We start from the raw sequence: 13,332 nt of genomic DNA on the forward strand, positions 1-13,332 counted from the left end.
AGGGAAGGAAATCTGTCATCCTTACCTAGCCTACATGTGACTCCAGACCCACAGCAATGTGGTTGACTCTTCAATTCTCTAACAAAATAGGCAATTAATGCTGACCCAGCGACACACACATCCCATGAACGAATTTAAAAGAAAATTCCACAATGGAATTGCACCATCGTAAAGCCCCATGCTTGAAATTACTTTGCATGGGAAAATAGGGTCTCATAGTACCTGCTTCAGGACCCCTTCTCAAAATTGGGCTGCCCTAAACACAGCCAGTACCAAGGCTGGGCTTCTTGCTTGCAAACTAACCAGCACCCATGTCTTGCAGGAATCACTGGAGCCCACCACCAAAAAGCTGAGCTTAGTGAAATAAAAACTTGCAGTCTAGAGCAGAAGCAGTCCCGAAGACTACCCTATTTGCCTGCCTCCAGCCCTTCTCTACTGCCCACCCCCAATATTGGGTGAACACTTGGGGTCTTTTCACTTTGCTGCAGGGATTGTTCCCGGTTTGTGCTAACAAGCCATTGTTATCCAATTTCACCTCCATGATGTCAGAAATGTACGTTTCTGTTAAGAGTATTACAGTTTTATTTTTAGAATAAAAGAGGTTGATTTTTACATTAATGATGGAAGAATGCAAGTTCTGTAATCACATACAGCATCTGTACTGGGAAGGTGCTTTTAGTAACTGCCATTTATTTTACAATCTTGGTGTTATCGAATATAAACGTATTGGGGCACATGCTGTACTGTAAATATCTCTGTATGGTAATGTTTTACACCGAATACAGAAAAACAATTTGAAGAAATTGACATATACAATCTATAATAGCTAACTTTGTAAAGCTCTTTAGAAGCTCCCGCAGCTTTTCCAAACTTTTGTTGAACATCTGGATTATTAAGTGACTTTAAACAACATTTGAAACAATACTTGAGAGAATTCCCAAATATTTTAACGGAAAATACAATACTGCAAGTTATCAAACAGAATGAGAGACAGCAGACCGTTGGTGCCTTTACCACTTTTATTTCACCATGAAGAAACATACATTCAACATTTATTATATTGCAGCAAAAAAAAATTAATGAAAGTTTTGTACCCTAAAGTTAGCTGTGTGGTCTTCTGTAAATCATAAATGCTTCATGATTTGAAAGCTTTCAATGGAGTTTGCGATTATTTTCTGTTTAGTTTAAGGCTTTGCTCGAATCTGGAGTCTACGCAGTGTGTTTACAAAGAATCAATGCTGTCATAGTCAATGATGAAAAATGAGAGGTCACAGGTAGTAAACAGAGAAATTCCTTCTAGAGCAGACACATTCACTTGCAACATAAACCGAGCAAAACAGACTCAAATTTTTAAAAGGAATACTGACATCTCCTCTAAGGGAAGTCAACATCTACAACTATCGATGGATTACTCTACATGGCCTTTTGGTTCTAACTTAAAAGAATGTGCTCATCTAACGAAACCAAATCATTCAAGTAAAATATATATTTATATATATATATATACTTCTTTAAAAAAAATCTGTTAGGTGACATCAAATTATGCTGACAAAGCACAAGATGCAGCAAAACAAGTTGTTCTAATCTGTGTAAGGTTATTCATGTTTTCACAGGCATTACCATTGTATATCAAGGTTTCCAGTTATAAGCTTCGGGTTGCTTTGTATAATAGATATGGACTTGCACTGCCATTGGCACATCTACTGTAAGGTATGACATAATCCCTCAATACAATTAATATTTTTCACCAGCTTTGGGTGAAAGTTACTTGCTTATAAATGAAACCAAGTACAATTAAAATGAATTACTGCCAATTTATTTATCTTAATATCAGCTATAGTCATTTTTTAAACTGTCAAAGGAAGGATTTTCCCCATTTCTTTCAAAACATTAACGTTCCAATGAATCTTTTGCTGTTTAAACCTGCTGATAAAATGATAACTTAAAGAGATGTGGGCGCCTTACTATACGGATTTGGAAAATGCTTTATTTCGTTATTCCTTTTTGTGACAAAGGTTTATTCTAATCATGCAATATTCATCTGCCGTTTGGGTATGCTGGAATGAGGTTTTTGCCAATGTTCTTATTTAGTGAGAGGGTCCTCATACAACGTGCTCCAGTATGCTTGGTGTGAAAGGTCATTAGTGGATGGATTCAGGACAAATGAAGTCATGTACATGACTCCATTTAGACTCCAAAATCATTCCTAATGATGTGTATGCATTACTTCTTTGTGAAGATGTGGTCACTCCTGGGAAGGAAAATGAAACAAGAAACCCATTAATAAAACAGATTAATTGGAGTTATCAATAACTTTGTAGACATGTATAAAAATGCACAGGCTATGCAATATTTGTTTTCCATGTTAATAAATTACATTGTTAAAAATACACAGCTTTAAAAAATGACAAATATATTGCAAACCCTTGTTTACAATTTGATATAACATAGACACGTAAAAACACAGAACTGGAACCCAGCTTGCAGCAGAAGCGTCTCATTTAAAAGAGAAATAGAAAATGAAAATTTACAAAAAAGTCCCTAACAGCAAAATGCAGTGTTAGGTTATTAGGCAGCCACATAAATCAAATATTTTTTTAAAAAAAACAAGCAAGATGTTGCAACTTTTAAAATAACACTCAAAGATATATCTATTTATGCGATGATAGGAATTTTACATTATTGGATTATAATAAAGCAACACCAACGTGTGACGTTGCTGCATGATGGACTTTTAGGTGAACCAACAGTTTGTCTTTGAGCACACTGAATGATTGATGTGGTTTTAAAATATCGACGTCTCTCCCATACCACCTGGAAAGATGTTTTTTTTTTCAGGAAAGTTCATTGATCTGTAATTTGCTGGAACAACACCTTTGGCCATGAACATTATTATTGATTAGAGCAATTGGAGGATTGGGTTACAGTGTGACCCAAAGTGGTGAACTTCTATCTAAATATTTCTTTCACCTGTTATTTGCTGGGACAGTACACACGGCAATGAACATTATCATCAGTTCGACTGTTGTTTGTCCGGATCCTCCAGTGATGAATTTATTTTTCTGGAGAATTTAGAAGAATACTTCACAGCAAGGACAGTGGTGATTCAAATTCTAAAGCTTACAGTCAATGCCACTGATCCCCATGTGCTAATGGATATAAAGTCTAGATAGATACAGCAAACCCCCAGCCAGCATACAATGAGGCAGGATTCTCTGGCCCTAGGTGTATAAATTAATTATTTGGGTGTTTAAACAAAGTTCCACATTAAGTAATAAAGCACAAGTGAATAAACAGAGCTGGCTGTAAAAGGATTTGCTGAGAACTGTAATGGGAGTGAGAAAGAGTGATCAGGAAATTCCCAGGCGGTACATGGCCATATACAATAAACTCATTTAAAATCCTGTGTTCAATGATGGAGTAAACAAACCAAGGCAACAAATGCTGACCGTTTCACTGTCATTACTAATGCAAAATTCAAGTCATTCTCAAAATTCAATACTTGCAATGGGTAAACCATTATTGGCTTGTCCTGAATCTTCAACAAAAGGGTGTTGGATTGGCTTTGCCACCTGCATATACTTAACTCGATTTCTGTTTATTCCACTCAATATATCTGCCATGAAGCCAATTTATCACTCTCCAAGTCACTGCCTCTCCAGCTTGTTTAAATTCTCCAGTTAAAGTGCCGTTATCTTCCTTCATCAGAATGTTTCTGATCTTGTCTATGTGGAAGGGGTGATCAATGCAAGATGGCTCAGGGCGGACAGTGCATTGGGGGGGGGGGGGGGGGGGGGGGGGGGCAAAATAAAGGAATTCCATATTGATGAAGGTCACGGCTGGCAGGAACGTTTGGTTTTGTGCTCCAGTAATCTGTACCAAATTTTCTTGAACAACTATGCCTTTGTCATGGCACACTGTCGGTACACCATTATTCCGACATAGGTTTCCAGCAAATTCCAGCCAATATAAACTGGTGTTGAGCCATAGGCCAGTTTTAAAAATAAGCTTTTTGACTAACTTAATTTTGCTAGCTACCTTTTTGACGTTGATGGAAAAATAATGACAAGGACTTTCAATATGTGAATTTGTATACAAGTATTTCAGACAAATAAGGCAAGATTTAAAAAAAATAACTCTAAGGGAGATCGTACAATTTTCAGGCCTTATTTTTTCTGAGCATTTCTGGGATTTAACGATTGATTCCTCAGAATATTTCCCCCAAAATAAATACGGTCAATGAGTGTGGGTTTAATAATTTATTAGGTTTTAATTCCCAGATTAAAAAATAAAATGGTTATGGCTTAAAAATGATATGATTTATTTTGCGAAGAAGGAGATACAGAGCTTTCCAGAGGCACCGGCCTCCACACTGTTGGAGGAGGTGCTGACGACAGGGAGATTGGAGAAGGGGGTGGTGTCGGCGATTTATGGGGCCATTCTGGGAGAAGAGAAGGCACCACTGGAGGGGATTAAGGCAAAATGGGAGGAAGAATTGGGAGAGGGCATGGAGGAGGGGTCGTGGTGGGAGGTGTTCTGGAGGGTGAATGCCTCAACTTCATGTGCAAGGTTAGGTCTGATAATGCTGAAGGTGGTGTATAGGGCGGATCTCATAAAAGTGAGGATGAGCCGGCTCTTTGAGGGGGTAGAGGATGTTTGTGAACGTTACGGGGGGGGTGAGTGGTATTGGAGGGAGCCGTTCAGGGGAATTCCGAAGGTGGAACATGTGAGGCTTGAGCCGGGTCCTCTTGAGGCCAGATTCAGGGTATCGGAAATGCCGGTGTTGGAAACGGGGGCGGAGGTAGATGTTTTAGCCTTTGCCTCGCTGATCGCCCGAAGGCGGATCTGTTGGAGTGGAGCCTGTGCCCTGGCGTGGCAATCTGTTGGAGTTTTTAAGCACTCGACAAGGTGAAGTTTGAGTTGAGGGGAAGGATGGAATGGTTCTACAATTCATGGGCTTTGTTTATTATGCACTTTCAAGAATTGAATGACATTGACCATTAGGGGTGGTGGGGGGTTGGACTGTGTATGTTGTTGGTGACTATGCATGGGTGGAGGGTGGATTCCTGAATTCTTTTCTTTGATGTTTATATTTTAAATGTTGAGGGTTGTTTGGGGATGGTGGGAGGAAGGAATTGTTGGCTAGGGGATTGATATTGTATTTGTTACTGCTGATTGTTTGTTGGTGGGTGTAAATTTGGATGAAAATGTGAAAAAGGAGAATAAAAGTATTTAAAAAAAATTATATGATTTAGCACATGCAAAAGCATAGTAGGAAGTCACACCAATGAAATTGTGGAGGGTAGGAATCATAGTTTCTTCAAATAACCAGAAGCAGGCACACACATCACTCTTTAACCCATAGTTTTCTAGATTATACAGTTCTTATACATCAATGGCAGATTACAAGCTCTCCATACCAATGCTAACAAATACTTCCTTTAACTTTTGTATTGCTTATTATCACATCCTCCTCCATCTCAAGTTGAGAGGACATAGCGAGATAGACATGGACAAACTGCAGATTTATTCAGGATGACAATCGGCAACTGATCAAGTGCAATTAAAGTTTAACCTGCAGCCAAGCCACCAACACCTCAGAGCTGAATCTCTGCCATAGTATATACGTGGCATTCAATCTCAAAGTCTTCCTGGAAAATGTCAAACTTCGTTCAACTGCCAAATTTATATGCCCATTAGCCCCGAGGTTTGAGCTTGGGCTGTCGTGTATTGTTGAGCCACTACTCAAATGTTTGAGGTATGAGTAATGTATTAGTGAACTGTTTTGCTGTTATGACACAAAATAGGACTGTACTGGATCAGTATCAAACAATTTTATTTTCTTGTACATTCTGGACGCAGTTTGATTGATAACCATTACAATATGCACAAATATCATAACTGCATTTATATTGGACAATAAAGCATTTGAATAGAAAGGCCAGTCTGTGCAACAACCCATTTCCACAAACCCTGTTCACCAAATCTCTTGAAGGAAAGTTCTAGGTAAATATATCTTTGATTCCTGCAAAGTAATCCAGTAAATAACAGGACCACATCTGGTACTAATATATCTAGCTAATTGCACTGATACAGATTTGTCTTCATAGCCAAATTAGATTATATTTTTGTTGTAATGGTCACAATATTTTAAAGATGTAAGATTATATATTTAAGTAAACATTAGACCCTTCAGCTTGTAACTTAATGTGTTAATAGAGCATCCCAAAGCACTTGTCTATGGGTTATAGAGTTAAAAGCTGCAAATTAAAATCAAAGGTGTGCAGAGAGCACTATGGTACTGCACAGCAGCTTGTAAAGTACCAGGCGGATGCAGTTTGCTCTTACCTGCGGTCAATCATCTCCGTCTTCTGGCGTGATCTCTGTCTCTTTGTGTACCACTACTTTGGTCACAGACATATCAGGGTGCTGCTCTTTGGCCTCTTTAATTGCCTGAGCCAGGGCCTAACCCAAAGAAAGCCCCCCGGGGTATAAAAACAGTAGGTGGGACATGCATGATCAGAAGCAAGATGGATATTTCTGATGACTTTTTCTCAATTACTTTATTGATGGAAATGATTAAAAGAAAATTTTAAAATCTCTACTAGAAGGAGCAGTACGTCATGCATACATATTATAAACTTGACCGCATCTCTCCAGGGTGTTGATTTTATTTCAGTTCTACACCGAAATGGGTTCCACCAGCCTCCATGCTCACTGTGGCACAAGTGAGCTTTTGGCCTCTTGTCAGAAAACTCTGCATTGGTAGTTGCTTTCAATGTAGCTGGAGCTGCTCTCAAACTCCCATCCATCACCCGCTTCCCCCTCCCCCTACAAACTACAGCAAAGGTTCTTGAATTGATTTTAAAAAAAAGTGAAATTTGGAAGTAATTTCCTTATTTCACGGTATTACTCACAAATTCATTCTATTAATCTATCAGAGGTGCCATGCTATGACTTACAGCTCCTTTAACTTGAAATGCAGTTGCTGAATTAAATTACAAAGCATGCAGATTTAGTGTTTTTTGCTAGTAGAGTTTCTGTATACTACATTGGTCTTTTAAATATATAAACCATTTTACTTGATAACCTATTTAGATGCATTGTGATCATACTTGTGTGTTAACCTACCTGATCATGGTCAATGTCAGCATCTCCTGTAATGACAATTCGTTTCTCAATGCGTGTTTCTGAAACTCCTCCTTTCACAGTCTATAATCAGAAAGTGGAGTAGTTAGTCACTTCATGTTAGTGAAACCCTCAATTACAACTAACTTACTGGGTAAATTTCTTGGTTGATTTTGTACAAAGTCATAGGCCAATCCCTAAAGTGTGCTAAATTAGGGTTTCATGACTCTAATATCCCTCTTGCAGTTGCAGTGTACAGAACTGCATACAAGTTCACTGCGGCCTAACCAGTGTCTTGTGCAAATTCAAGATTACTTCCATCAAGGCCACTAGGTAGAAAACCAGAAATTGGTGACTTCCGGTGGCGACCATGAAGGAGTAGGTCGCACATTTGGTGGCTCCCGCTCTGGCTAGACATTCTGACCTTTCCCCCCCCCCGACTTTATTTGCGCATTTAAGCGCTGGATTTGAAGAAACAGTGAACATGTGTTTAGTGTATATATTGGTTTATGGAACAGAGAGCCCGAAGAGATCGAAAGGGAAGAAACAAAAAGTCAGGGTCGAGCTGGGTGTTGGCTACAGCAGCGGACAAGATGGCCGGCGTCCAGACCCCTGGGGCTTCGGCCCAACCATCAACGGAGGTGCTGATGCAGGTCATCCGGGAAGGCTTCGCCAGACAAAAACGGGAATGTCTGGACCCGGTCAAGGAAACGGTGGAGAGGATGGAGCGGAGGCTAGATGCCCAGGACCAGGCGACCTAGAAACTGGAGAAGGCGCTAGCTGAACAGGAGTAACACCAGACGGCGGTGGAGATGGAGGTGGGGATGCTGAGGGACCGGCAAAAAAGGCTGCTGGAACAGGTGGAGGATTTGGAGAACAGGTCCCGGAAGCTGAACCTAAGGATTGTTGGCCTCGCGGAGGGGGTTGATCCTAGGGAGTTTGTGGCGAACATGTTCCAGAAGCTGCTGGGAGACGGGGCTTTCCCCCGACCATTGAAGGTGGATCGGGCGTACAGAGCGCTGGCGAGGAAGCCGCGGCAGGGAGACCCCCTTGGGCGATGGTGGTCAGGCTCCATAGGCACCTGGATAAGGAACGTATTCTCTAATGGGCCAAACGCATGCGGAGCTGTAAGTGGGACAACAGCATTTTGCGGGTGTACCAAGATCTAAGCGTGCAGGTGGCCAAGAGGAGGGCAGACTTTAATCAAGTCAAGTCGATCCTGTTCAAGAAGCAGGTTAAGTTCGGACTGTTGTATCCGGCGCGACTTTGGGTTACACATGAGGACCAACATCATTACATTGAGTCGCCTGAGGATGCTGTGGAATTCGCCAGGAAGAAAGCACTGGTGCCAACTTGAGAACATTCTGCTCTAAGTTTGAGAAACTGTTTTTCCTGTTCATTTCAAATGCTGTTTACACTGATTTATTCGTTTGTTTGTTTTCGTTCTTGGCTTTTCTCTTCGATAATTGTGTTTTGTTTAAGAAGGGGAATTCGATTTCGGTGGGTTTTCTGTGTTGTGAGGGGAATGGTGGTGGGGATTTTTGACTTTGTATTATTTTGAGTGGTATTACTTTGATCTGTATTCTGGCAAGTGTTTGGCTTTGTTTTTCTTTATACTGACTTTGGTTGGCATCTGTTTCTTAAAGGGGGTGGCCGTCGGGGTTGGGTTGATGAGGGCGATGGTTTCGAGGGGCGGGGGGAGGGCAGGTAGGCAACAATAGGTGGGAGACATGCTGGCGCCGGAGCCGCGGGCCACCAGGCTAGCTGGGTGAGCTAGTCTGCGGGAGCACAATGTGGGGTGTGTAGACAATCAGATTAGGGATGGGGTTAGGTTACAGAGTGTTGTTGCTAGGGTGGGGAGGGGGGCGTTGCTTGGCTGACGAGGGAGGGATTTGATTTTAGAAGTGGAGAAGAGGCCGGGGATGGGCGCTGCCAGGAGGCGGGGCTACAGAGGCACGGGATGGGCTGGGGGCAGGCCCAGGAAAGGGGATGGCTGACCGACAAGGGGGGGGGGGAACGGTGCCCCCCCAACTAGGCTGCTTACGTGGAACGTTAGAGGGCTAAATGGGCCGGTGAAGAGGGCTAAAGTGTTCGCGCATCGTAGGGCTTTAAAGGCGGACGTGATATTGTTGCAGGAGACGCACCTGAAGGTCAGTTTGAGAAAGAGCTGGGTTAGTCAGGTATTCCACTCAGGGCTAGAAGCTAAGACCAGGGGAGTTGCGATTCTGGTGAACAAGCGGGTGCAGATTGAGGTGGGGAATATTGTTTCGGATGGGGGTGTCGCTACGTTATGGTTAACGGTAGGCTAGGAGGGAGGAAGGTGGTCCTGGTCAACATATATGCGCCAAACTGGGATGATGCGGATTTCATAAAGAGGGTGCTGGGGAAGATACCCGACCTGGATTCCCACAATCTGGTTATGGGAGGGGATTTCAATACAGTTATGGATCCAGGCCTGGACCGGGAAAGAGCTGAGGGAGTTCATGGAGCAGATGGGAGGGGGAGATCCATGGAGGTTTGGTAGGCCGAAAGGGAAGGAGTTCTTCTTCTCGCACGTTCATAAGGTCTACTCCCGGATCGATTTTTTCATACTGAGTAGGGATCTACTGAGAGGGATGGTGGATGCGCAATATTCGGCAATCACCATTTCCGACCATGCCCCGCATTGGGTTGAGCTACAGATGAGTGAAGAGAGCTTCCAGCGCCCGCAATGGAGGCTGGATGTGGGACTTCTGCTGGATGAAGGGGTGTGCGAGAGGGTGATGAAGTGTACACAAAACTACCTGCAGGTCAATGATACAGGGGAAGTCTCAGCAGCGGTGGTGTGGGAGGCGCACAAGGCAGTGGTGAAAGAGGAGCTGATTTCAATCCGGGCTCACAGGGACAAGACGGACAGGGCAGAAACGGACCGACTGTTAGCGGAGAATCTGCAGATTGACAGGAGGTATGCGGGGACCCCGAGTGCGGAGCTCTTGAGGGAACGGAGGAGGCTGCAGGCGGAGTTTGGGGTGGTGTCCACGGACAAGGCAGTGGAGCAGCTCAGAAAGGCGAGGGGTGCGATATATGAGCATGGAGAGAAAGCCAGCAGGATGCTGGCTCAGCAGCTCAGAAAGAGGGAGGCGGCTAGGGCAATAGGTAAAGTGGAAGATGGAGGCGATAACTTGGTAGGGGATGCAGCGGGTGTTAACAGAGCTTTCAAGGACTTTTATTGCAAAATTATAGCTCGGAGCCCCCCGCGGGGCCGGAGGGGATGAGACTCTTCTTAGACGGCCTGACATTCTCAAAAGTAGGCGGGGAGCTAGTAGATGGGCTGGGCGACCCGATAAGAGTTGAGGAGATATTAGAGGGCTTAAAGGCCATGCAGTTAGGTAAGGCTCCGGGGCCAGATGGGTACCCGGTAGAATTTTATAAAAAGTTCTCCGTGATATTGGGGCTGCTGCTGGTCAAGGTTTTTAATGAGGCAAGGGACAGAGGGGTGCTTCCCCAGACGATGTCGCAGGCTACCATCTCCTTGATTTTAAAACGGGACAAGAACCCAGAGTCGTGTGGGTCTTATAGGCCGATCTCACTTCTTAACGTGGATGCCAAACTTCTGGCAAAGCTTTTGGCCACTAGAATTGAGGATTGTGTGCCGAGTGTTATTAGGGAGGACCAAACAGGGTTCGTTAAAGGTAGACAACTGGGGGCGAATATACGAAGATTGCTCAATGTGATCATGGTGCCCCCAGAGGGAAAGGAGGTGGAGGTAGCGGTGGCTATGGAAGCGGAGAAGGCATTTGACCGGGTAGAGTGGGACTATTTATGGGAGGTGCTGGGACGGTTTGGATTTGGTGCGGGTTTCATCGACTGGGTCAAGCTGTTATATCAGGCCCCGGAGGCGAGTGTGAGGACAAACAGGATGACTTCCGACTATTTCAGACTGCACCGTGGGACGAGACCTGGGAGACCCCTCTCCCCACTACTGTTTGCGCTAGCTTTAGAGCCGCTGGCAATTGCTCTGAGGGCTTCAGGGGGTTGGATGGGGCTGGTTCAGGGGGGGGGGGGGGGGGGGGCGTGGAGCAAAGGGTTTCATTGTATGCAGATGACCTGCTTTTGTACGTTTCGGACCCGATGGAGGGGGATGGACGGAATTATGGCGACCCTGGGGGAATTTGGCCGGTTTTCGGGGTACAAATTGAATATGACAAAAAGTGAAATGCTTGTAGTTCAGGAGAGGGGCCAAGGGGACCGGCTGAGGGAGCTGCCGTTCCAGTTAGTTGGGGACAGTTGCAGGCACCTGGGAATACAAGTGGCCCGGGAATGGGGTCGACTACACAAGCTGAACCTGTCCCACCTGGTAGATCAAATGCGAGGGGAGAGTTCCGGAGGTGGGATGCTCTCCCGCTGTCGTTAGCTGGGAGAGTTCAGACAGTTAAAATGACGGTCCTCCCGAGGTTCTTACTTGTGTTCCAGTGTCTCCCCATTTTCAATCCACGTTCCTTTTTTAAGAGGGTAAGCAAGATCATTTTGGGCTTTGTATGGGCGGGCAAGTCCCTGCGAGTAAAGAGGGTTATGCTCGAGCGGAACCAGGGGGGCTTGCACTGCCGAATTTCAGCAATTATTATTGGGCGGCTAACATAGCCATGATAAGGAAGTGGGTGGCGGGGGAGGGGTCGACTTGGGAGCGGGTGGAGGCAGCCTCATGTAGGGGCACCAGTCTTGGGGCGTTGGTGACAGCGCCTCTGCCGTTCCTGCCAGCGCGCTTCTCCACCAGTCCTGTAGTGGTGGCAGCCCTTTGGATCTGGGGACAGTGGAGGAGGCATGTGGGAGCAACGGGAGCATCGGTCTGGTCCCCAATATGTGACAACCATTGGTTTGCTCTGGGGAGGTTGGACGGGGAGGTATCGGGTATGGCGGGGATTGAGCAGATGGGAGATTTGTTCTTGGAAGAGAGCTTCCCTAGCTTAAGGGTGCTGGAGGACAAGTTTGGGTTGACGAGGGGAAAAGAATTCCGGTATATTCAGGTGCGGGACTTTTTGCACAGGCAGGTGCCATCTTTTCCACTCTTGCCACTAAGGGGGATCCAAGATAGGGTAGTATCTAGAGGATGGGTGGGGTAGGGAAATGTCTCGGATATTTACAAGGAGCTCATGGGGGCGGAGGAGACGCAGACCGAGGAGCTGAGGCATAAATGGGAAGAGGAGTTGGGAGGGGATATTGGGGAGGGCCTGTGGGAGGACGCCCTGAGCAGGGTTAATGGGACTGCAACATGTGCCAGGCTCAGCCTGATTCAGTTTAAGGTCGTCCACTGGGCCCACATGACAGTGTCCCGGATGAGCAGATTCTTCGGTGTAGAGGATAGGTGTGTAAAGTGTCTGAGAGGACCAGCAGACCATGTCCACATGTTTTGGGCATGTCCAAAACTTAGGAGATACTGGCAGGGGTTCGAGGACGTCATGTCTAGAGTATTGAACATAAGGGTGGCAATGGGTCCGGAGGTGGCGATTTTTGGGGTTTCAGAGGCCCCGGAGGTCCGGGGGGAGAAAGAGGCCGACGTTTTGGCCTTTGCTTCCCTGGTAGCCCGGAGACAGATACTTCTGGCTTGGAGGGAGTCAAAGCCCCCGAAGTCGGAAGCCTGGCTGTCAGACATGGCGAGTTTCCTGGGCCTGGAGAAAAATCAAGTTCGCCTTGAGAGAGTCGTTGTTAGGGTTCGCCTAGAGGTGGCAACCATTCATTGACTTCTTTGCGGAGAATTAATCATCAGCAGGGGGGCGGGGGGGAAGGGAGGGAGGGTTAAGGGAATGTAGTGTAGGGGGTTAATTAGGCAGATCTGGGTAGGACGGGTTAGGGCAATTCTACTGTGTACTTTGTTTATTGTACAGTCCTTTTGTTTTCACGTTCTGTAATTCTACTGTTTACAATGCCAAAAAATACCTCATTAAAATTGTTTATCAAAAAAAAAGAAAACCAGAAATCTTATTTGCCCTTTAGTAGTTTTTTCTAACTGCAGTTCTACTTTTCAAAGATAGAAAATACTGGAAGTACTCAGCAGGCTGACAGCATCTATAGAAAGAGAAACGGGGTTAACATTTCAGGTTAACGAAAGGGCATTGACTTGAAGAGTTAACTTTGTTTCTCTCTCTACCGATGCTGCCATACCAGCTCAGCATTTTCTGATTTAATTTTAGATTGCAGCACTTTGCATTTCCGCTTTCCAAAGATCTG

The 13,332-nt window shown here is 44.9% G+C and overlaps 1 protein-coding gene across 18 annotated transcripts in view; it reads right to left on the reverse strand.

Annotated features, from left to right (window-relative positions):
* Positions 1 to 1,005: 1,005 nt before the first annotated feature.
* Positions 1,006 to 13,332, reverse strand: part of LOC119972651 (band 4.1-like protein 3) — a 404,335-nt gene continuing 392,008 nt past the window's right edge. For 17 of the 18 annotated variants that reach the window (XM_038809700.1, XM_038809702.1, XM_038809693.1 and 14 more), the window contains 3 exons: positions 7,132 to 7,212; positions 6,349 to 6,465; positions 1,006 to 2,251 (listed from right to left, as the gene is read on the reverse strand). In XM_038809700.1, coding sequence (XP_038665628.1) covers positions 6,355 to 6,465; positions 7,132 to 7,212 — 192 coding nt within the window. In that variant the 3' untranslated portion in view covers positions 1,006 to 2,251; positions 6,349 to 6,354. The remainder of the gene's footprint in view (positions 2,252 to 6,348; positions 6,466 to 7,131; positions 7,213 to 13,332) is intronic. The other variant, XM_038809696.1, reaches the window with a different exon arrangement.

This window comes from Scyliorhinus canicula, chromosome 10, assembly GCF_902713615.1.
Source record: "Scyliorhinus canicula chromosome 10, sScyCan1.1, whole genome shotgun sequence".
Lineage (NCBI taxonomy): Eukaryota > Metazoa > Chordata > Chondrichthyes > Carcharhiniformes > Scyliorhinidae > Scyliorhinus > Scyliorhinus canicula.